Source organism: Halichoeres trimaculatus, unplaced genomic scaffold, assembly GCF_033239565.1.
Source record: "Halichoeres trimaculatus isolate MK-OKI-2021-1 unplaced genomic scaffold, fHalTri1.1 fHalTri1_scaffold_21, whole genome shotgun sequence".
Classification (NCBI taxonomy): Eukaryota; Metazoa; Chordata; class Actinopteri; order Labriformes; family Labridae; genus Halichoeres; species Halichoeres trimaculatus.
In genome coordinates this window covers 19,542,375-19,568,134 of record NW_027437199.1, presented here as the reverse complement: position 1 = coordinate 19,568,134, position 25,760 = coordinate 19,542,375, and the positions used below count along the sequence as shown (strand labels likewise).

At 39.0% G+C, this 25,760-nt stretch overlaps 2 protein-coding genes across 2 annotated transcripts in view; both read left to right on the top strand.

Moving 5' to 3' along the window:
* The first annotated feature begins 1,724 nt into the window (after positions 1 to 1,724).
* On the top strand, positions 1,725 to 13,548 carry mettl25 (methyltransferase like 25). The gene is made up of 12 exons (XM_074698343.1): positions 1,725 to 2,030; positions 5,221 to 5,382; positions 5,485 to 5,591; positions 5,681 to 6,223; positions 6,432 to 6,579; positions 7,858 to 7,952; positions 9,383 to 9,412; positions 9,938 to 10,011; positions 10,318 to 10,411; positions 10,653 to 10,727; positions 11,855 to 11,926; positions 13,241 to 13,548. The coding sequence occupies exons 1-12, from the start codon at positions 1,814 to 1,816 to the stop codon at positions 13,349 to 13,351; spliced, it is 1,728 nt and encodes a 575-aa protein (XP_074554444.1). The 5' UTR covers positions 1,725 to 1,813; the 3' UTR covers positions 13,352 to 13,548.
* A 3,061-nt stretch (positions 13,549 to 16,609) lies between these two features.
* The window catches only part of LOC141810857 (protein O-mannosyl-transferase TMTC2-like), a 77,387-nt gene continuing 68,236 nt past the window's right edge, over positions 16,610 to 25,760 (top strand). Inside the window, exon 1 of the mRNA XM_074698694.1 lies at positions 16,610 to 17,052. Coding sequence (XP_074554795.1) covers positions 16,970 to 17,052 — 83 coding nt within the window. The 5' untranslated portion in view covers positions 16,610 to 16,969. The remainder of the gene's footprint in view (positions 17,053 to 25,760) is intronic.

Sequence of the window (25,760 nt, the reverse complement as noted above, 5' to 3'; positions counted from 1 at the left end):
ACAAGATTAGATTTAACACAATTTCAGATGTCTCCCTGAAGAAATTTTTGTTGTTTTGTTGCGAAATGCTTTTAAACCAAATTTGTGCAACAAAGATGGCTGGAGGGGACAAAAGCAAAAACAGACCTCCTTTAAAGACTCAGATCTGATCATGACACTGAACACACACCCCACAGCACACTTACATGATATTTAGTGGATATATGAAATATAATAACACACCAAAACATTGCAACACAGGTATCACATCTTTTCTGAGGAAACGAGCTCACCTCCATAAATTCTGAAATCACCAAAAGGAACCGCCACAGTAGACCGAACACATAAGATGGTCAACAAGTCAATTACAGATTCTCCTGTCAGACAATTTCTATTCAAGTTAAATTCACACAAATAAATAAGCTTATAAGATCTTCCAAATGTGCTTTTTGATAAGTAAGGACTAATTTAAAGCTAACCAGCTGTTTGTGATTTAAGGCCAGTGTTTCTTAAACCCAACAAAAAGCCCCCCTTGCCCACCTGTAGATCCGCCCCTGTTTAGGGGAGACATTCTAAACCAATAACCAGAAAAATAGCCAGAAATAACTTGACCTAGGATCCAGTTTGCAGCCTCTTACAGATTTTATTCAAGACAGTCCCCCGTCCAAACTTTCCCTTTACTTTTTATTTCAGCAACGTCATTGTTTTGTGATAAGCCCATTACAATGGAGATAAATTATAGTCAGAGTCCTCATGTGCAATTCTCCCTGCATCCTGTCAAAATATTTGTACACTCGAACATGCATGTTCTGCCAAAGTTCATCTCAGGGAACACTGACCTGGATATCTGTTTACATGATTTCATGATTTCAGGACAGGATTAAACCCGTTAACCCTTCTAAATATCATCTCTGGACAGGCTGATTCTGTATATCTGATTTCTGGGAAATCCACCACGACAACATTAATCAACATGTGCAGGGATCCCCAACAGAGAAAATAGCAGCAGATATCTACAAAAGTCCTGTAGCATAGCCAATGTTTCCAAGTGTGAGTGTATAAAAGGTCATAGAAGACCTGAAAATCCAAACTCTGGGGAATACCAGAAATCTAGATGTGACCTATATATTTCCAGGCATCACTGTGACTCTTACCTGTAAGAGGGAAAAAGGAGGAAAGAGCCAGGTAGAGTAAAACAGTGAAAGCTATGCCAGTCATGGACATGAGCTGGATTTTTTACGTGGAGCCAGATAAACATTCTTATTTTTTTGTAATAAAGGAGTAGAAAACAAATTTATCAGTTATAGTAATATATTTTTTAAAAGAATCTCTACTATCTCGGTTGTGCATCATAAATAACAGACCAATTCATTATTTATGAAGATTTTTAGACATCAGAACTTACTGTGACTCTAGCATGATGAACTTTCCATGCACACAAAGGAAAACATGACCAGTTTGAAATCCTGGAAAAAAATTAATTTCAAATACAAAATATTTTGCAGTATCATATCGTATAGTAAAACATTTTGACAGCCATTCATGCGTCTTATAGCTTCAACATGAACCAGAAAGTCAGATTATATCATTTCATGCGCTGTATATTCTACAGTATGTCCTCCAGTCAGCGTTGTCTCCAGGGTGTTCATTTTTTATTATACAAAGGGGAATTAACTCTGGTCTGGTAACACTCCAGCACACTAGGTGGCGGTAATGTGCCTAAATGGAAAGCAGAAACAGTTTTCCACTATCGATTGCTTATGTCTTGCTTTACGTCATCATTAGTCTGCTCCTGGCGTGTGTTTGAAAGCCCGTCTTCAATGAGGTTTTTAACATGACAGCCTCTTCACTCGACCTCAAAGAAATTCACCGAAGAATAGATGAAGTCCAGCAGTTTCTGTCTTTGACTCTTTGCATCGCCAACGCGCACACAGTCGAGTTTTACACCCACAATGTGTGGGAGCGATTTGTGGCCGTGTCTCCTCAGGAAGTCCTGTCCACCGTCCGTGCATACGGTGACCAGCAGAGGGGGCCAGAGCACAAAGCCAGGGGTAACTAATGTAATCCCTTCTGGAAGAATAAATTTAAACTAGAAAAGCAATTTCTGAAGAAATTGCGCTGTGAATGCAGAATGCTGAAGCAGCTTGCGCTGAACTGCTAATGCAACGAAAGCTGAACCTGAATGACTGAAGATATGTCTGAAAATGGTTGAAAAAGTCTTGAAAAGCTTGCGCTCAACTGCTAATGCAGAATGCTGAACATTAATGACTGAAGGTTTGTCTGAAAATGGCTGAATGAAGTCTTAAATTGCTTGCGCTGAACTGCTAAAGCAAAATTCTGAACAAGAATGGCTAAAGTTATGTCTAAAAATATTTGAATTAAGTCTTGAAAAGCTTGTGCTCAACTGCAAAAGCAGAATGCTAAATGTGAATGACTGAATTTATGTCTGAAAATGGTTGCAATAATTCATGAAAAGCTGGCACTCAACTGCTAATGCAGAATGCTAAATTAACCTGCCATGAACTCTTGGATGAAAGGAAATTAATGGATGAATCAGTTAAATGGATAAATGAATTTAAAGTTGAAGTGGCTGCATCTTTTCAAAATTTGAAGCAATGAATTAAATTTTAAAGAACAGTTATGGAAATAATGACCTGACTGAGGGAAAATGCAAGTCTCATCTCTGAAACGCTGTTAAAATGAAATTCTGTGTGTCCTGTGTGTAAGTTTTTAATCATGTAAGCCTGTCAGCTGAGGCTCATCTGAAGCCAGATGTTGCCATGGTGATCATTGTTTACCAACTGCCATCAGAGAGCTGGTGGAGTCTGTTGATTCCCAACACATTTCACTGAAATCAAGGTGTCAAACTGCCTACAACTGTGACAAAACCAAAGGGCCGATAAGAAAAATGATCACACCGTAGGAATCCTGAGACCCTGAGGAAGCTGTCTGTGTTAATTTCATGTCTAAAGATGCAGAAATAGGCCCATGACAGCGATAGATAGATGAGGGAAATTTGACTGATCTCTGAGAAAACCCCTCAGGAATTAACATTGGAGTACATGGGTGCCGGAGCTGACTTTGCCCGACAGTTGGCCATTTTGTGAAAAAGTGCTCCATCTTTTTGCTTTAAAAACCACTTTGTCAGAAGCAGGACAAGACTACTTACATGCTGAGGGCTTATTTGTGTTGATAGCTCAAAAAATGTGGCCAAGAGAGCAGTTTACCCAGAAGTTTCTCAGGTCTTGTTTCCCCCTCTCCCTGCTCTGTCGTTTGAATCTCCCACTCTGAGCTGAAACATTCCGTCCAATACACACCAATGTTAAATGGCTTGAAGAGCTGAAATGCATCATGACCTTTGAAGGGTCATTGTGAAGTAACTATGAATGCTAGGAAACATTTGAAACCCACTGAATGAAGCCAAAAGATAGCTGAATATTTTGAAGTTTGAATGGAGTTTGTAGCTGAATTTATGACTGAATGAGAAGGGTTTGAAGCAGGCTGAAAAAAATGTCCTGAAGGGAGAAAATTTTGAAAATTCCGCATTCATCTCTATGGGACCGAAATTTCTTAAATTGTTGAATATCTCGGAAAGTATTTGTGAAAAGTTTCTGAAGAGTCATAGCCCCCTTGTCCCCACTGAAACACACGTTTTGAAGTTTGAACGGTGAAAATCGGTTGAAGTTTGTAGAAGTTTTAGTGGTCCAAAAAAGCGGGCGGAAGAAGAAGAAGAAGAAGAAGAAGAATAAATTTTTTTGACACAGAAGAACATATGCTGTGAATGCATTACTGCATTCACAGCAAAAAGGAAAAAAAAACGTGTTGCATGTCAAACATTGTTCCTCTTTAGAGAATTTAAATATCTGACCAGTTAATTCGGGAAGTTATTATTGTTGTTGCTGCTTCTGCTGCTGTTGTTGCTATTGTGGTATCATGACTAAATGTACTTGTTGAATATTTTGTCTACTTGTTTGTTTATGCTCAGTTTTATTCAGAAATAATAGTAATAACCATCAAACAAGTAAAGACAAATAAGGGTCAATATAAAATTTAGGAACTTTTTGAGTTTTAAAAATTGTGGATTTTTAAAATCTTTTTCTCATATATATTATTATTTTTTCCTTACATAGTTTCCTTGAAATATTGTGTTTTCAGTGATTTCCAAGCTTATTTCAGATATCTGTTTAAAAAAGAAAAATACTGAGATGTCTCATTATTATTATTATTATTATTATTTATTTATTTATTTATTTTTTGAAAAAAATGTGTCTCCCTATCTACAGTCTAAATTATAATCCCTAACTGATTAAAAAATGCATTTAAAAAAAAAATTGCTTTTAAACCCCAACTTCAAGGAATGCAGCAAGTGGTCTAGATATTATTCCTCAAATCTCCTGAAATTTACTATAATTTAACCAAAGAATTTTACAGAAAGATTCTTCTAAATACCATTTAGATGAATCGCTGCTGTTCATAGTATATAGGGGAAGTGAGTAAAATTGTAAAAGTTATTTATAAAGATATTATATGGTTGACATGCAGTTATTCCATACTTAACTCACACAAAACTTTATATTAAATATCAAAAAAGAAGATGAAAACACACCTTATTACTCTTTTCTTCAGAAGGAAGTGACATCATGTTGAGCAGCTCATCTAATTTGGAGTTAACACATTTCCTTGAGAGGTGTTTTGTAATGAGTTGAAAGTGATTTCTTGGGTTAAAAAAAAATATGTGATTTTCCATATAGTTTTTTTTTAATTGCCAAAAAAGAAATGTCTGTCATGATTATTTCAACTAAATAAAAGGAACACAAAAAATACATAAAAATGTTTGATCAAGCTAATTTAATTATTGAACAGCCAATTAAAAGATGGTTAATATTAAAGCCAATTTTTTAATTATTACTAAAAAGTGGTTATTTTCTAACGAAATAATTATGGAATTCGCAAAGACATGATCATAACGAATTTGTAATAATTGTTTTTCTTTGTTTTTACTTGATAAAAATACATGTAAGATTTATTCCATGGATTTGAAAAGTCCCCCAATCATCTTATTGAACTGTAAAAAAAAAAAAAGACAACAAAGCACCAACAAGTAAAGCATAAAAACAATATTCTTTTCATAGAGGATCTGGTGTAAACTCATTGTTTCTAGCCAGACATTATCTTAAAAGGGGAAAAGGTTTACTTCATGAAAGCCTAACCTTACTGTCATGTCGTGGTCTTCCTAAACAGAACAGATGGAGACGAGATTCGGGTTCATCAAAGACACAAACCAACTTGTTGATACCCTTGAACTGCTGCAGGCAGCTAAAGCACACTCTCTCCCCGGCCTTGGAGTCTGTCTGAGCAGAGATGAGCTACTGCAGGCCCTCGGAGGAAATGGAGAAAAGAAGGGTAGGGGAGAAGACCACTTTAATTTGACTCAGAGAAGAAAACCAATAGAGGATTAGGGACTGAGCAATATGTGTGTGTTTCTTCTTGTTCTGGTCAACCCAGGTGCTGAACTGGAACCAGATGAGTTCATGAACTTGAAGAAATCTCATGAGGTGCAGTCCATGTCTGAGGTGGTGGCCTGTTTGGCCCAGCACTGTGGAGTCAAACAGGTGAAAGACGACTGATTACTGTGGTGACAAACTGAATAAAGTAGAAACTGAATTTTTCATTTACCCCTTTGTGTCTTCTCCCAGTGCAGGTCATAGACGTGGGCTCAGGGAAAGGCTACCTGAGCTCCTTCTTGTCTCTGCAGTATGGCCTGCAGGTCTATGGCATCGACTCCTCCAACACCAACACACATGGAGCCAAAGAGAGGAACAGAAAGCTGAAGAAGTATTCCAGGGTGTACCAGCAACACTCAAAGGCAGCAAGAGCACAGAGGGTCTCAGATTTACCTCAGGAGGATGAAGTGGAAAACGATGGGGCAACAGCTGTGGCAGAGGAGAAGGAAGAGGTTTTATCTGGTTTTCCAGACACAAGTCTTGTGGTGAACAGACATTCACAGCTAAACCCAGAAACAGATGATCTGTTCCTCAGTGCTCTCACATTTGATGTAGTTGACACGCCAGCTTCCAGAGTCCCCTCCAGCCAGCTGAGTGCTGAAGAAAGGGAGAGGAGGAAGAGGGAGAACTTGGAAAAGAAAGCCAAAAACAGAAAAGACTGCACTTCCACTGTGTTTCATCCCCTGACATCTTATGTCACTGCAGAAACTGAGCTACGAGAGCTCATTGATGAGCTTGAGGTGAGAAAATACAAGAGTTCAAACTCTTAGATAAAGGGACAGATGCAATGCAGAGATTAAAAAAAAGACTTCAAGCTTGTGTCAAATACTCAGCTTTAGATGAAAAGGAGAAAAAAAAACAATACTGTCTACCTACACACCTCTATTTCCCTCACCTGCTTAACCGTCTTTCCTCCTCTCTCTTTTCATGCTTTCTCCAAACACACAGAATGCTGTCATGGTTGGTCTGCACACGTGCGGTGACCTGGCTCCCAGCACTTTAAGGATGTTTGTGGCGAAAGACGAGCTGACGGCTGTCTGTAGTGTGGGCTGCTGCTATCACCTGCTGTCTGAGGAGTTTGATCCTGCCAGAGAGGGTAACCACACACATTCACATGCTTGATTGTGAAGTTGTTATACATTATTGCGATTTATGATTTTGATGTATATCAATATGAGGCTGAGAATGCAAGAGTGTTCAAAGTTGTGAAATATGTCTTTGTCTGTTAAATCACCCAGTGAAACTTTTACTCATTTTGAATCTGTAGAAAACATGAAAGCTCACACAGTACTGTTTAGTTAAGTTTTTCCCATATATTTAGCAGCTCTGCTCCTTTGTTTCTATCACTCAGAGTTTCCCCCATATTTGGTCTTAACCATCTCCAATAATGTTTGTTGATTTTCCAGTCTGTTAATAACTTACTACTTGTTTATTTTAGAAATTTATTTCAGTTTAATTCTCAAATCCATCAATACAATACAAAGTCAGTCAATAATCCCTATCCAGCCTTTTTCTGGACTACATCATTGCAATTCCCAATCAGATTCAGAGGACACCACTGTTGGAACAAATTACATAGTCACATCAGAAACAGCACCACTTTAAAGTCTTTCAAGAAACAGAATCACACAGTTTTTATTTGGTCAATTAATCAACTCACCTTCATGGTCTTTCTCACATCCTTCTTTTGCCAAAACTATGTAGATTTTTTTTTTTATTTAACTGTATTTTATTTGTTTGAACTGCAGAAATGTATTTGTTTATTTGTGTGTACATATGTGTATATTTTGTTCGTGTCTCTAGGAGAGCTACTCGACAAGCCCTCATGGGTTTTATTGGCCCCTCCTGCACATCTCCTGATGTTACTATCTGTTGCTTTCTTCAGTTTTGTTTTGTTTTGTTTTGTTTTGTTTTTTTCCAAATCACTAGTATTATTAATTTCATGATTCATTTCTTATATGTGCAATAAATCAATAAATAAGGAAGGAAGGAAGGAAGGAAGTTTTAGATTCTGCCACATCTAGTCATTTCCATCCAAAAATGCAGCCTCTTGAGCAATAAGGTAGTGGCGTGTTTTGAAATTGGAATACTGAATAGATTTAAGGGCTATGAGGACTAGAAAAGAGAAAGACTCAGATTCCTTGCACTTACTGTTGTGAGGACGTGACTCTCACCAAGCAAAAGAAAGGAGACCAGATCTTCTTGTTAGATAACAGACTAGTGAGAAATCAGAGTTCTGTGACTTTCTAATTAAGTTAGTTCCTCAGATGTTGAAGTTATCCTGGCAAATACGTGAAATTCATCCCATCCAATTGCTGTTGTTTGCAAATCTGCAGTGAAGTTGACTCTCAAATCTCTGTGTGTTTCCTCACAGAGATGGTGCATGGTGTGTGTGGTTTCCCTCTAAGTCAGTACCTCCGCCAGCAATATTGGTTCTGCGGCAGAAATGCCAGGATGTCTGCGTGTTTGGTGAGTTTGAATGAGAGGACAACAAAATCCTCAGAACAGCATCTTACAAGAAGGAGTTTGATATTTTCTGTTTACAAGGATGGCTGAGTCAGTACACACTCTTTAAGTTGAGTAGACGGAACCTCTATCCCATTTTCAAGGTGCAGCAACAGTTTAAGTGTGAAGAACTTTGTTCTCAGTCCAACATGTTTTGGTTTTGGCCTTCATCAGAGTCGGAGTAAAACACAACAGACTCTATTCAAATAGGATATATTTAAGACAGAAAAAAAGATGATGAGACAGAATTCAGTTATATAGAATTTATTTATCGAATAACTCTGATCATAGCCGTACTTGTTATTCTTCAACAGAAACCCAGTGACTCCACCTGTTTTCCTTTCAGTCTGCAGTAGAGCTGTGTCATCTACTGCAACCTGTAGGCGTGGTGCACTTCTATTTATAGCCTCAATTAGAAGCGCTTTCTTCATTTGCAGGAGTGTGTTTATAAGGATAAATCAGAAACACTTTATTAATCTCAGGGAAAAGTTAGTGTCACCACTGCTCATCACATAATTACAGCAGTTTGAAATAAAACAGAAATAGGGTAATAAAATAGGCACTAGAATGGAATAAGGTAATAAAATAAGCAATAAGCACCAAGATAAAAAACAATGAACTTTAGGTAAGAAATAAGTACCAGCTAGATAAAAATGCTAAGATCAAATAAAAATTAAACTAAAGTAAAATTAAATGAAATGTAAAATTAAGTAAAAACAATTTGCATGGTGAATTTGACAAAATCTCACTCTCTGATTTATTTTTAACAAAAGATTAACTTATGGTGAAGATTTAAAATCAGTTTTGATGATTCTGCTGTGTAATGTTATTTTAATGTCTTTGAAAGTTTTGATGAATAAAAACAGGACCTTGAATTCACTGCATGGATTTTTTTTTTCTGAACAAACGAAAAATGTTCCCGATACCATTTAAAACGATGAAACGACCAAGAACAAATGCCTATACAATTGTATAAAAGAACTCCTCTTTGATATCAATCATTGCTTAATTTTATCAATATTCTTTTCACCTTTAATTTAACTCATCTGTTATTGTAGTGTTCCTGTATCTTCAACACTGATTAATGTGGAATACTCTGGCAACCTCATTTTATAATTAAAGCTAAAATTGCAAGCTGTTCCCAAGGTTTGTTTCTACATTTATGATAAAAAACAAAACAAAAAAACATCAGCCATACTTCAGCCATCTGAAACTGAAAACCAGAGTAGCATACCACAAACAGACCCAACAGAACAGTCAGTTTTGTAGAACTAGGTGGTTTGTAAAAACGATCTACTGTTGATATTTTTTTTGCCTATCCCTGAGTGCAGCTAAAGCTCAGTTTCCTTTTGAAATGAAATACTGACATTTTACTATTTTCTTCCCAAAAACAGGCTCTGGAGAGAGTTGCAGTTGGACAAGGTGTAAGTAAACATATCCATTTAAACCGTAATCAGTATCACTAATTTCTGATCATCACACATAAATTGAAGTTAAATGTTCTCAAATCTATCATCACGTTACACCTAACAAAACAATTCAATGTATTTACCTTTTCAAATCCTCCACATTGGTGTCTCCTATCCTCTGTCTTCATCCACAGTCATTTTCAGATAATCAGCCAGCCAATTATACTGTTGTTTTTCAGTCTGTGATTCACCCCATCATGTTTATTTGAAATGTAGAACTTGAGGCTCTCCAGCAGATCTGATACATGTTATTATCACTTGTCATGAATATGAAATGTAAATGAATGTTAATGTAATCAATGTTAGATTGATTACTTGACAAAAATGGTGCTTGATTGCCTGCAAGTTTTACATCAGGCTTTGAACATGTACAATGAGCCGTTCTATTCCCATCGCTGCTGGTTGAGTCTCTGAGGAAATGCAAACTTTTACATACTGCTTATAGCTACATAAGAAAGAATTACTTTTTTTTTTTTTCAGATTCAGATGGAGTCTCTGTTTTACCGAGCAGTCCTTCACGTTATTCTTCGGGATCACTACAGCTCTTTCAAAAGGTGAAATACAGCTTACTACATCTGTCATCACTTTTTATAATAAATAATAAAATGTTTAATAATGATTTCTTTATTTTTATTTAGCTGTGCTTTATTTCACATCATATGTTCAGCAATTAAAAAGATTATTTCTAGAAGAGGCCATGAGAGGACTTTATGAGTGATCTTGAGTCAGTCTCTCTTTTATTTGTTGAACTGTTTGCAACTGTGTAGTAGATGTTTTTCTCTACCTATCAGAGATAAGACATCACAGGACAATACAGCATTGACTGATAAGTTATATCAGTTTATATGTTTGCTCTGCAGTGAAAAACGAGTTGGAAATGTCTACTCCAAGGCCAAATCATTTGTGGAGTACGTCCGTAAAGCTCTGTGCAGACTGGAGCTGGATGACTCAAAGGTCAGTGGCAAAACATTACACCCTTGGTTTTGGAGTTTCCAGGCACCAGGATGTTGATGACTTCATCTTGTTTCATGGGTATCTATGGTGATGCGGATTTTGTATTTCTGCCTCTGATATATCGTTGGCATTTCCAAAAGAATTGAAAAAAAAAAAAAATTCCTTTATTTCACATACTTTAACTCCTCTTCACAACTCCCTTTCATCTGACTTTTATTTCTCTCTTTAATCTATCCTCCAGCTTTCTGATGGAGACATCCAGGAATACCATGACACCTACAGTCCAAGAATAGATGAGATGCACGCCTTTAATATGGTAAGCCTGTACATCATGAAATGGACTTCCCGCCACAACAGCTGTTCAAACTCCACTCTGTGTTTAACTTTTTTGTTCCTGTAAAGCAACAAATATGGTGCAAAAAATGTGCTTTTTTAAATTGTAACATCATTGACCAGAACTTAAAAAAGCTGTCATTAGTTTAACTGAAGCCACTAATTGTCATGTAAACTAGTATTAAAGTTTTTCCTCATGGCATGAAGCACAGTTTTCTGGGATGACATGAGTCATGGTGGGTTCGAGGTTCTTGAGCGCACAGTCTTTAACCAAGTCTCTGGGCATCTGGTCTCAGGTGTGACCATTCCACTGCGACTGGCTCAAGCTGCTCCTCAGTCCTCTGTCTCCTTCCCATTCTCTCTGAACTCAGCATCTCAGGAATTGTCCTGTAATAGTTCAAGTCCTATCTCACAGGCAAATCCTTCAGGGTGTCATGTTGAGGAGAAGTGTCTGAAACATGCCGCTTATCAACAGGGGTACCCCAGGGGTCAGCGCTTGATCCCCTGTTCTTCTTATTCACCACCTCACTTGGTGCAGTGCTCCACTCCCATTGCTTCCCCTTCTACCTAGGCTGACAACACTCAGCTGTCCTGTCTTCTCCGTCTGAAGACACAACTGTCTCAGCTCGGATGTCAGCGTGTCTAGCTGATATCTCCACATGGATGAAGGAACGCAACCTTCAACTAAGCCCGTTTGAATTGTAGCCTTAGTTTCTTGGTCTTTTCTGACAGGAGTGGCACCTTATGTAGCATTTTATCCCAGATGACTGCTGCTCACTGGACATTTTCTCTTTGGGGAACTGTTCTCTGTAAACCCCAGAGATGGTTGCCTGTAAAAATCCCAGTAGATCAGCAGTTTTTGAAACACCCAGACCAGCCCGTCTGGCACCAACAATCATGCCATGTCATAGTCACTCAAACTACTTTTCTTCTTCATCCTGATGCTCGGTTTGAACTTAAACACACCAGCTCAACTTTGAAGAGTTTCTGCATCGTAATTGGCCAATTCAGTATTTGCATTATTGAGCCATCAGGAGAGTATGCATAGTAAAGTGGTCAGTGAGTGTGTATTTTTACTAATTACTACGTCTTATTTTCCTTTTTGTGTAGCTGAAAGTGACCCTGGCCCCCTGCATTGAGGGTCTGATTCTTCTGGATCGCCTCTGCTACCTGAAAGAACAGGTAAGATAATTCCACTGGGACATCCTGAGTAGTGAGTCTGTAAAAAACACGTACAAGCTTATTTTCTGGATGCACCAGATTTGTCATTGATTGCTAGAATTGAAAGTGGAATAAACAATAAGTTATGTAGCATAAAGATAAAATGTTAGAGCATTTGTGGGCTGCAACTTATCTACAACAATATTCTACATAGGTGCATCTAAATAAATTGGAATATTTGAAAAGTTTATTTATTTTATTGTGATGACTATGGCTTACAGTTTAGGAGACACGAAATTAAGTATAATCTAAAATTAGAATACGGTGAAAAAAATGTAATATTGTAGTAAGTGGTGTCAGATTCCAGTCAGCTGGAGGGTGTCAGTGATTGTTTTCTGGACATCCTGCCATGTCAGCAGATTATGTAGATTTCTGAACCACACTAAAAGACCATTAAACACCCAAGAGACCTTTGAAGGAGTGTCCACTTGGTTGCTGATAAGAATGTGACACCTTTAATTAAAAAAAAAGTGTTGATAACATGTATTAAAATGCTATACTACCGCCTCAAATTCAGAGTTGGAGATTTAATAGATATTCCCCAATAAGAGTAGAGCACTACAGAAGTGTCACAAACAATAGTGTTTGTATAAACTTAGCACAAAAACGGAGGGAAAATTATTTTTATTCATTTGGTAGGTTATTCCTCTGTTGTAAAAATGCTTCTTGGCACCAAACCTGATACAGGTGAAAAGCCTGTTTATTTCCCACTCAAATGGTGCCACATTTTAAAGGCATGTCCATTTGTGGGAAGCAGCAGAGCTGAGAATGTGAAGTGTGCCAGTAAAAAAACAAGGCCAAATCTTATGTGCCAGTGCTAAACAAGCACACCAACATCAAAACCTCACCCTAACTTTGGGGTTTGGTGGAAGGGAGCATCAGGGTTTGGTGCTGCTTTGCTTTCTCAGGGCCTGGACAGACTGCTTTCGTTAATAAAAAATAAATTTCTCACATTTGTAAGACATTTTGAACCTCAAAACAGCAATTCAAACAAGGCATCTCACATTTTTTCAAACCTGCACAATAAAAATTTGCATAATGTGTTCAATAAAAGCATGAAAAAATGAAAACGTAATTTTTGTGTGATGTTAGTTGAGGTAGACTGTTTGGCTATTGTTGTGACCTAAATAAAGATCAGAACACATCTTGATCATCTTATACTGAAATTCAGGTATTTTCTGTGGTTCATATACTTTTCTTGCAACCTTATTGACAATTAATAATTTTTTTGTATCTGTGTGTGTGTGTGTGTCTGCACGTGTGCGCTTCATGAAGAAGGATTTATCATTCTCAGCACTGGTACAACTATTTGATCCCCTGCTGTCACCAAGATGTTACGCTGTCATTGGGCTGAAGAGAAATGATGGAGGACGTTCATCTGAATAAACTTTTAAATATGACGATGGACGATGGTAGTCCATTATATATAATGGACTCCTCGGGGATCAGCAATTATACTCGAGGAATAGTTTATGGATTCCTTTTGAGCTTGTTTTCAATACAGTATGATGTATTAATGTTTTTATGTCAATATATGTAAATATTTTTAATGCTATACTTTTTTTCACTCAAAAAATAAATCCACCATGATTTCAACCTGCTTTTATCAATACCAAAAACACATGGGAAGTGTTTCATGCTCTTGCCCCTTACCCCTTGTCCTGTGCTTTGTAGTGACCTGTCTTTAGAACACATGCTTTTAAGGACCATTCAGGGAATTTGGGGCAGTGTGACAGACCTGGAAACCCATCCAATGGTTTGCAAATCAAAAGAGGTAGGGGAGAAGATAATGGGCAAGAGGCACTCTGGATCCTGCTTTACTTCTGTGGCTCACTGGTTAGTCCTGCTGCCTCACAACAAGGTCTGAAGACTTAATCCCAGTTTGTGTAAAGTGGGTCGTTCTGTATGGAGTCTGCATGTTCTCCCCTTGCATGAGTGGATTCTCTCTGGGTGCTCTGGCTTCCTCCCACAGTCCAAAAACATGCTCACAAGGTTAATTGGTCACTCTGAATTGCCCATTAGTGGTGGGCATGTGTCAGCCCTGTGATATGACTGGTAACCAGTCCAGAGTGCCCTAAAATAGCTGTTGAAATTGCTTAATAACTGTTAATGTTTTAATAATCAAGAAACAACAATGTTGCAAAAAGTAATGGATGATAGTCCTAAATAGAGGTACATGGTTGAAACAGCTATTTTTAGCAGTAGCACAAATAACAAGATTAAGAATGGCAGATAAATGAAATCCAACTACCTAAATTTAATGGTAGTAACATTTTCACAAAGTCAAGCTCATAATCTATTTATACTAACATGAAAGGGCCCTTATGAGGGGACTTAAAAGGCTTCTAGGAAGGCTGAGGAGACGGGTTGGGTGCCACTGGGCTCCAAAGCATCAGATAGAGCTCATTGTTAAAATTCAGATTCACAAATGTTTTACTTTAACTCACATTAAGCCAGGGGTGTGTTGACTCTTTATATCCACAGTATATGTTGCTAGGTTTTTGTTGTTGTGCAGGGTGAGTCACATCCTCTCAACTTTTCCTGCCCTTGGTGCCTGCACACATATGTATACATAAACACACCCTCCTGAAGTGTCTTTCATGTTCCCGCATTAAGGCCATGATTTGATAACAGGTTTGCTTTAAATACACACAAACTAATATAGAGAGTACAAACTAACTTTAGAGGAAATAATTGCATAGGTTATCCTGGCAGGAGTCACCTGACTTAACATTTAGAAGAAGACCAGAAAAACAGCTCCAGGATGTGATGATGTGATGTGCTGTTTGGTGCATCAGGAGGAGGTGCCATTGACCTCGACATCCGCTTTGCCAGCGTCAGCCACACAGCCCACTCCCCCGGCCCCTCATCGGGAGTCCCTACGAGGTAATCAATCAGCTACAATCAGCAACAACATTGTGCAACTTTCAACAACATTCATAATCAGAGATAAATAACCACTAAGATCTGTGTCGGAGACCTTGCAACTCATTCTTCCCAATTGACAAAGAAGAGATGGGTCAGATTAAGCACCTGAGTGTTCCCTGAACAGATGATTCTTCAGACATCTCTTAAAGTAGAAAGAGACCCTATAGTTTGTATGAAATTGGGTATATCCTTCCACCATTTGGGAACAACAGAGGAGAAGAGTCTGGCTTGAGAATTGGAGCTGCGCTGGGCTGGGGGCACCAGGCGTCTTTCACTAGCAGAGTGTAGTGGGTAAGGAGGGGGTGTAGACCTGGATGAGGGACCCCAGGTAGGCAGGAGCCGTTCTTGTCAATGTTTTGAAGAAAACAAGCCAGAAGAACTTTGAATTTGATTGGAGCTGCCACTGTCAGCCAGTGAAGGGAGATTACCTGTGGGGTGATGAGCTGTTTTGGGCTGGTTAAAGACGAGACCTGCTGCTGCATTCTGGGTAATCTGCAGGGATTTAAATGTGCACACAGGGAGGCCTGCTGGGAGAGAATTGCAGGAGTCTATGCATGAAATCACAAGGGCCTGTATCAGACGCCGCATGGCCTATTGTGTCGGGAAGGGTCTGATCCTCCTGATGTTATAGAGGCATATCGACAAGACCAAGCAATTGAGGCCAAACAAACTTTAAAGGTCAGCTGGCCATCAATTATGACACCCAGATTTCTGGCAGAGTGTATGGGTACACGTTTCTAGAAGGGATTAGTTCCTCAAACTGGAAATCACAGCATAGCTCCTCATGCTCTTTGGGAGTGGCTGCGGAGTCTCTGGTGATCTATGACAGTGGTTCTCAAAAGGGGGTACATGAGGACACTCCAGGGGGCAAGATTTGGAAAGGGATGTTCAAAAAATAGCACCCAAGCAAAATTCCTTTAACACCATTTATTTAATCAATGTTTGAATTCAATATAAGTTTAAGTTCATAAACTGAGTACTATATCTAGTAGACAGTAACAGTACAGAGCTGTGTTCTACATCTTTTTTTCCAACCAAAACTGCTTTGCGCTTAGTAGGAGGTCCTTGGCAGAAAAAAAACACACACACACACACACACACACACACACACACACACACACACACACACACACACACACACACACACACACACACACACACATCATAGGGGAGTACATCACCGAAAAAGGTTTAGAACCAGTGATCTATACCAAGTATAGTTTTAAACAGTATGATAGATCTTTGGGCAGATTCCCTCTTATGCTTTACTGATGTCCATAACCATCACTGCTGCATTTTTGTCAACACTTTGAATTTACACTGGAATTTTTTACCACCTCAATTTTCTTTAGCATAAATTATGAAATGTTAAGTAAAATTCTCTTACAAGAGGACTTTTTCTTTTGGATGCTATACTGGAGAATTTTGTTTTGTTTTGTTTTAAATATTTATGGCTCAATGTCTGCCTGCGTTAAGAAATATAAAAATGCATTAATTTTTATAATAAAACAAAACAAAAAGGACAGAAAAAAACAGCCGTCTAAAAATCGATCTTTATGAAAAATTTTATCCACATTACATGCTAGTATGAATTTGAACGGTATTCTCGTCCATCCGTTCAGCATAAAAAACTCAATGCATACAATTTTTCCATCACTCCCTTTTCCTTTCCAGTGAGGAGCCCTGTGCGCATGCGTGGCTTCCACTGAAAACCACATGCGTCCCTCCGCTCATCTCTATCCAGTACTGAGGAGGAGAGATACGCATCCAGACCTGGAGTACCGCGGCACAGAAATACGGACGGTTCCGAGCCTGACCCAGCGTTAGCTTCATCTTCCGCCACCATTGACCCGCCTGTCAGTGCAGCCGGTTACAGGGAACATGGCTAACTTTCATACACTTTGCATGACACGGGAAATGCCCTGCGTTGTATGGAGAGCTGTGCTGCCGAGCGGCTGAATTGATACCACAATAACACAAGAGACTTGACAAGAGAGGGGTGGTTTTGGTGGTGGTAGGGGGACCTGATTCCAGTTTTTCTATCCCAGCGTCTCTCCCATTTCGGGGTTTTGAGAGATGATCACGGAGCTGGTGTGCACCGCCGTGGCTGTGGGTCTTTATCTGAACACACTGGATGCAGATTTCTGCTACGATGACAGGTAGGTTTCTCCCACAGACAGCAATGCTGCCGACAACCAGCATCCGCTTTTCCACTTGTCATCTCTTCCTGTTACTTCCTTACGGAAGCTGAGGGGGGCCGGGTCGCCTGCATGTTTGCATGTAGTTTGGTTGTCTGTTGTAAATCAGTGCTTATGTGTCTGCTGGCATTGGATGCTCAAAGACAATAAGAAGGAGAACAGTAATGAAACCTGACTGTAAGAATGTAGTAGATGCCTGCAGTGATGTGTCCACAGAACTTGAACTGTGCAGTGCTTATTGAGTTCATTCAGGGTTCATGACAGACCCTAGAGTTAATTCTCAAAGTGATTAAAAAATGCAAAGAACCCAATTTTTCCCTCTTTGTTCCAAAAGTATGACAAATATATACAGTTACTTGCAGCAAGGGTTGGTTGATGAACATGTTGTGAATTCAAAGCAGCCTTGCGCCAACTGCCTGCTGCTCACATGAGAAGCTTCAGATGTTCTTTGTGTTGATGTGAGGCATGTGCCTGTTATAACAATGCCTTGCATCTAGAAGAATCACAGCTAATTTAAACCAGGACTTCAACAGCTGAACAAACATGTCGACACCAAAAGTGGAGAAGGATTCATTAGAATATCTGGTATGCATCTCCAGACACCCCTCAAAGGTCCCCCCACTTACCATCTTTGACCCCCTTTGTGGGAAAGATGGAGTGGTGGTAGAAATTATGGACCGTATATAGAATGGACAGCGTGGCTTTGCCTTTTACTATTGTATGGTTTTGGAGCTAAAATACCCATATCCCTGTCAGAGGCGCCGCCATTGTGCAGCTAGAGTCTGTGCAAAAGAGAATCTGAGTGGAGCCAGGCAACAAAAAAAGTTTTTGTTTTTTTGTTTTAAAGGTGTATTCTCTTCTTTGGTCTCCTTCCCGCATCTAAAGCCACGTTTCCACCAAGTAGACCGGTTCGGTTTGTCTCGGTACGGCGCGCATTTTGTGGCGTTTCCACTGACTTATCCCGGGACAGGTCCCCAAAAACCGAGACAAGCCGGCCTACTTTTTTGGGACCTTTCCGTATGGGAGCTACAACACTGCAGACTGTTGACTGGTCGAAAGAATCGTCACTTACCCCGCGACAGACAGCATGATAGCTTGACATCATTGCAATGCGACACAGTGTACCCCACTCATAAATCCAGTGAAAAAGGAAAACATGGCACAGTAAACAAAGACCAATGATGAAAGACATCCATCTGTTTATCTTCTTTGTGATTGTCATGTGGCTCTTTGTTACAAAAAATCAAGATTTGTTTCAGACAAGAGGAGAAATACATCAGCCACTGTCACTCGGGAAGTGACTATTCTTTTGACCAATCAACGGACTGCAGTGTTTCTACCTCCACTTTCTGGGGTCAGATCAGTATGTCTGGCACCCCAACAGAAAGGTACCAAAATAGGGACGGTACAGGTTGGTAACTTGGGGACCTGTCCTGGGGACAAAACGCGTGCCGTACCAAGACAAATCAAACTGAATTGCTTGGAGGAAATAGGGTTTTACTATTCCCCCAAAACCATGTAAGAATGGCAGCTGTCAGTCATTGAGAAATGTGATGTAAAACCCTGTTTTTAACCTCTAATAACTAATGAAAAATAAACTTTTACAAAGAAAGAGGAGTTGAACACAACACTGACCAATAATGTCTATATATAACCACAGCGTACGGATGTGAGAAACATTTCTACAAAATTTGACCACAGCCCATCTGAACTAGGAGAGAGTTTTTGACCTGTACTGCAGCTAGTCACCAGGGGGAGCAGTTTTTGTGGCGATCTCACTTCAGCCGAGCAAGATGACGTTCATTTTCTTTTTACAGTCTATGGTAGGAATGAGCTTTGTCCGCATTGCTCCTTGTCATGTGTCCCAGTAAAGCATCGTCTATCAGCTTTGTCCAACATGTGTCTGTGATTCAGTGAGGTTGTCATGAAAGTCCTTTGGTGACATATTACTGGGGACCTCTTCTACCTCATTCTTACTTGACTGCGTTCCAATTTCTTCTGTTAGCGAGCAGTATTTGCCAATGCTTCTTATCTATCAAAGTCAAGATGGTGATTTACGCTCCAGGGGGGCAGACAGCAGGGTTTCGGTCCAGCACTCTCAGGTGGAGGAGGTTGAATACCAATCAGAGGTCTGACCTTCCCTGGCCATTTTTCAGACATTGTCTTCTCATTTGGTCAAGAGCCTCATGCTTCCAGTTCTGGGAAAAGAAAGAGAGCAATGAGCCAAAGGTCAAGGCAAGACAAAGATCGAAGTGGAGGAATGCTGCGCTAATCATTCTGGTCCAAAGGTTGATGAGTGGAGGGTTTTTTTCTGTTTCTCTTTACAAGGTTGTAACCTTGTTAAAGACTGGGAGTCTGCATCCTGTATCAACAATTCAGTCCGGATAGCCCTCACAGCACCTTTAAAAGGACTGTGATTGGGTTACAGTCTCTTGATTGTGTTCTCATGCACTTAAAATGGCCAGATCAGTTTTTTGAATCAAAAAGGGGACAAATGCTAACAAATGTTAGGCACTTAAAATTTGTACAACTGGGTGCCTAAAATACAGCAGTACAACACTAGGACATTAAGGATTCCCTCTTTAAACACATCAGAAAAAAAAGATCTGCCTCGAGTTATGGGGAATTGGCTATCTACTTATTAAAAGCCTCTGAGGATGGCTGCCAAGCTTTTTTATGGTCAGCTGTTGTAAAAAAAAAAAAAAAAAAAAAACACTTCTGACTCTATTTTCTTGTTAATTGTGCTTGTCACACAGCTTGACTGACAGCTTGATTTACAAAAATGGATTAGGAGTTATGAGGTGATGACAACAACTAGATTATTAGCTGCACTCATTCACAGAAGTCTGTTTATTGATTTCTATTAAAAGCAAAACCTTAATCAGATGATGGTTAAAAAGTTGTGGCTAATTTGTTGTGTTCCCCCTTTTATGACTTCACATGGTCTTCTAGCTAAGGAGTTTCCAAACTTGGTTATACCAAGGCCTCCCAAACAGCATTTGCTTCTGGCTTGGGGCCCCCTTTGGAAAACAGCAGTCTGTGGTTCAAAATATATAAAGAAATGTCAACTTTAGGGATTTATTTTCTAACTTTGATTCACTTTTCAATAATTGTTACATTTGTTTTGAACAGGAACTTATTAACAAACAAAAGCCAAATTCATACAAGTAGGTTGTTGCAAAAGAGAGAAGGCATTTCATGGCTCTGGATACTCCTTTCTTACATGCAGCCAGTAGTTGACAGGGGAAGAGCAGTTTGATTAAAAAAAAAAATATATATATATATGTATATATATATAAATAATTTTTTTAAAAATCACAAGATTCTAATATTTCCCTTCCCTTCAATTTTCTGGTGCCTCCCTTGTGCTCCCTGATGGCCCCCACTTTGAAAACCACTGCTCTAGCTTACAGTATGAATGCAAGTAGCTGACATAGTGCTTGGTGGTATGGCAATATATATATATATATATATATATATATATATATATATATATATATATATATATATATATCTCATTGTATTTTTTAAAGATTATGATGGTATCTCAGTAAATCCCCATGTTTTTTTGTATTGCATGAGGTCCTTTGGTTATTACAGAACTACCCCTGATGTCAGTTTTTGGTGTGGTGCATTAGCACAGGATAGTCAAACCCATTAAATAACTTGTCTCATGTTTCTGATTGTGAACACCACAGACCCACTCTGCTTTGGCTGCAGCACCTTACTCTGTAGCACACAGCCATCCGCACATTGTCATTAAAGAAGAAGACCATCCATCTCAGCAAGGAGAACTGAACTCTCCCCTATATCATAGAGGGGGGAGTTCAGTTAAGGGGAGGGAGGGCTCACTGTTTAAGTTAGCAGAGCAGCTCTAACTGCAAACAAGTCAACCTTGATAAATGGCAGAAATCTGCATTTGATAATAGCACTTTTTCAGCCTCAGTCAGCTCAAGATAAACCAGCTACCATAACATTCTACTGAAGCTAATCTGTTTCTGAGTCATTTTGATATTCATGTATCAGCAGCTGCATGGTTGTAGTGCTGTCACAATGAACTATGGTAACACTGTCATTTAATTTTTTTAACACATTTCTGTAGTTTTCTCCTTTGTTTTTTACTCTTTAATTTTGTTACTTTTCATTATTGTTGGTGGAATATAGAGAAGCTCGCTGAATTATTCATGGTTTTGCTTTTTGATACGAACACTGGCCAGCTCGTGTGAGCTCTCTGTGAAGTATTTTCACTTTCATGTTGATTAGAGACACAGCAGGCAGCTTCTATTCTGTCACTACTTTGATTTGTTCGCTTCTGCCTGGAAGAAAATCAGGTTCCAGAGCAGCCAGTCATTCTGTTTTTATGTCAGTTTGAGCTAAAGAAAGATCTTAAGCGACCTTCTAGTATTGGATTTATATCTTTGCTCTGTAGAAATGAAGCCCAAACAGATAGAAGGTCATCACTGAGTGTGACTGTGGCACGTTATGCAGCACATTTTCCTCGGTTCAGATACTAATACCATTGCTACTAACACTAAAGATGTTTGTCTAGGATGTGAAGTGATGAGTTACAGTCATTATTTTAGTTCAAAACAATCAATTTCTTTTGTGGAGTTTTTTTGCAGCTGTTGAAACGTTACACTAGTTCAGTATTTCAAAATGAAGTTCTTGTGTGTGGTTTTGGCTACTTTCAGTCAATGCCAAGCAATCAGTTTTCAGTCAATGCTAAGCTGGGCTAACTTGTATCCTTTTCCATTAACTCTTTAGAGCCCATCGGAGTGCCAGCGCCCCCATTTTTAATGGGTGCTCTTTAAATTACCATAACTCCTCAACCATTCAGGCTAGCAAGGAAATCCAAATAGCTCCTCATAGAAGAAAAGATGAAGACACTTGGGTTTTTAAACTTGTTTTTCCTGTTAACCATGAAAAACAATGGGGCAGAGTCTAGGTCCCCTCTGTTTTATAAAATTATTCAAGTATGAATATAAGTTTAATATAAAAACCTCTCCTGCAGTCACTTGTAAACTGGGCCTTCATACAAATATCATGACATTGTAGCATGACATCATGTCTGCTTGTCCCTTTACTTCATCTCAGCTTGAAGTATGGTACCTTTATGAGGTTATGTGATACGTTTTATGGTTTCATAAAACAGTTTCTGCTGTAGAGCCATGTATTTTCAAACTTATGCTAAAAGTTTGTCAAACTAAACCTTTTTATGGAAAATACAATTGTACATTTTACAGTTATTGTACAATTATTATTATTATTATTATTATTATTATTATTATTATTATTATTATTATTATTATTATTATTATCATTCTGGACTGTACCAGTTTACATTTCAAAGAGTATATTTAATGGCATTGAAGGTGGTTCAGACTTGGACGAACACGAGCCTGACATTCTCAAGAATGACCTAATGTTGGTGTTGTCCTATGTTAAGGGTCAAATGGATGGGGGTTTGAACTTTGGTGATGACTCCATTTGTTCCAATGGGAGAGTTGAGGTCAGGCAAATGGTTTCGTTGTACCAGCCTTGTTCAACAGATCACAGAATCAGAATTTGAAAAGGTCTTATGTAACTAGCTCAGATCCTTGAAAAGAAGACAGATTTGGTTTGGGTATGCCTCTCTGGTACCCCTCTAAAGCCGCCGTTACTCTTGAGTTTCAGCTGGAATGTGACAATCAGTCACGGCAGAATAAAGGAGAGTCTATTCTGGATTGGTTACAGTTCTGTACGCTCTGTTAGCCCCGCATACTTGCCCGTTACAAATGCTGCATGCAAATCAGACTACTAAAAGCTGTCAAAGCCGAAGGAGGTCTCCAGTTTCTGCTCTGCAGTTTGGTTTTTACACAACTTATCCCAGTTATACAAATGGACCAAATTATTGCCCCCTTTTAGTGAAAGAGACAAAAAACACAACAGGCACTGAAAGAACTTGACACTAAATAAAATATGACTTTAATCTGAAAATCAACCAATACAAATCAGGGATTGCTCTTGAAATCATTTTAAAACCTAACTAATGAAACTGGCCTTGACAAAAAGGTTGGTAACCCCAAGCCTTGTACACACAGCTGGGTATTTTCTCAAACACAATTATTCCCACTTATTGTTTAAAAAAAAAACTTTGGTCCACATACACCTGGCAAAATTAGATGATAAGTGCTGCTTGAAGCATGCCGAACTTATAATTGAAAACTTTTTTCAGACGTAAAACCTGTGCTATCCAATTAAAATGAACCCACGTCATTCTGCTGTAATGTTTGAAAAAACTGTTTCTCTGCGTTGACATGAAACCGTAGTTTTCCAAAATTTTCACTTTGGCTGGAGTTTTCAAAAAACATTGTTTTAAGTGACGTAAAACAGCGGTTTGGTGTGGATGACAGTTTCCCAGACACTCGGCTACGTGTGGACACTACCCCAGAAAAGACTGAAAAGAATTTGACAGTAGGGAAACGTTCAACTCAGGTGTATCCTGTAATCAGCATCAAAGGTGTTTTCAACCACATTATCACTAGGTTTGCCTAATTAGCCTAATCACTGTGATGTTTGGTATCACTGTGTGTGTACCGCTCTGAATGTGGAGCACAGAAAGGAGAGATTCGTCCCAGGAGATTAGACAGAAAGGACAAACATGTTAAAGGTAAGGACTATAAGACCAATTCCAAGCAGTCTGATGTTTCATGGGAGTTAAAGTCTTGGTCATTGTAATCATGGCAGCATATACTGAATAATCCAGTTTTTCAAAGAAACTCAACATTCAACAAAGTTTGATGTACATGGAAAAAAATAGTCTTTTTTTTAGTATCGTTTGTGATCAGTCAAAGTACCCTTGCCTTTGCCATTGACACCTAGAGTGAGTATGAAACCACAAGTCCCCATTCCTCGTTAACATTTAGCTTTTCCCCGTTGAGAAGAATCGTTGCCAGCTAATGTACTTCCCCTCAGTGTTCAACTACTCCTGTTTTTATTCAGGTGTAAAAAAGGGTCTTCCATAATAATGAGCTAAGGTGTCTGGAGGTTTGAGTGTTTATAGGTCACTGTGCCAGCACCTGCAGCTTCTTTGAAAGTAGGCCAGTGGGAATTGATTATAGAAGAAGGCAGACTAGATTAAAGAGACAAGGGAGAAGGAGCTGGGCTTAAAATAACACACAATCGTATGCTTGTTACGTAGGCATGCCTCTTGAGTTGTCTAACCTTGGCATGACATTACCTGAGCGAGGACATTATTGCACTTTCAACAAACTGTATTTGAAATAAAGGTAGTGGTAGTGGCATATTCTTTCTTTTTCATAAAAATACAAATGTCTAGTGGTTTTAAAAGGTGGATTTTAGTTTCAGAAATTGTGATTTTAGATGCAGCATTTACTGTTGGAGGTGTAAAGAAATAGTGAACTCACGAAACGGTTCAAAATATGATATAGCGCTAACCGTATGAAATACTCAAGATATAATACAACTTTTGTTGACAATATTATTATTTACTACTTTTATTGTTTTTTTTAATTACTTAATGGTAGGGTCTGCAAGAATTTTAGTTACTTGTTAGTAAACACTGCATTCAAACTGGGCTCCTTCTCCTTGGATCAGTGCCAGCAGCAGCGCACACCCACTGCCTTTAACTGTAACTTTGTGAACACACTCACTAACCCAGCAACCACCTGTAGAATTCTACGTGAGAGAGACTTGACAGCCGTGCACCTGACTTGACATGTTAGGACAAGCTAATCATGGGTATTTGACACATACCTGGTTAGCAGAAAGCTAACTCGCATCGCTCTTTGTCCAATGCTGCTCTCCAAGTGCCCTAAAGCAAGTGAAAGTCGAGCCAAGCTTCACCCTTTAGTCACTTGCACACTGGGCACTCTGTGATTTGCTGAGGTAGCCACGTCTAGAAACGTCTAGACATAGCCAACACATCAAAGGCAGAGGGAGTTGAGGTAGACACAGACACTGACCCACATGTACAGAGGCCCACCGAAGACGATTGAGCAGGATTAGTCCCGTAAAAGTTGATCGTTTATTTTTAGGAAAATCCTGCAGATTGCACCTTTATGGTGTCAGTTCAGACCTCCTTACATACCAACCCAGTCTTTTACTCTACTGCATCTGCCTCCAGGGAGAGTAAAGCATGAGTTTCATTGGCTATCGATTTCCAATAGCGTTCCCTTCCAGTGAAGCAGAAGATTCATCACTTCTGTTTATTGACACCATCACTCAGGGGAACACTGTGGGGCATTTTTCAGCTGAAGCAGCAGCGGCTGCATGGTTGTCAGGTCACCTCTATTTTGTACGACCAGCTAATGAGAAGTGATCAGTCAGTCTCTTGGAAAGACTCTGCACTGGTGCGACTAACTTTTTTATAATATGCAAAATTAAGGTGCACCCAAGTTTTTTATTTTGTTGCCTTTAACACTGACTGGATTCATTAATTTCTAACCACTAATAGTATAGTGAAATTTTTCTGTGTAATGTATGCTAATGGCTGCTCATGAATATATTTGAACACCTGGTATGGAAGGAGCCAATAAAAATGATTATCACAGTAGATTGAATTAAATAAGGATGGCTTACACTCTCATGTCTGTCTATTTTGTAACCTGCATCAATAAACCTCAAAGACTTTTATCCTAGCTTAGCATAGTATTTTTTGAACTCAGTAC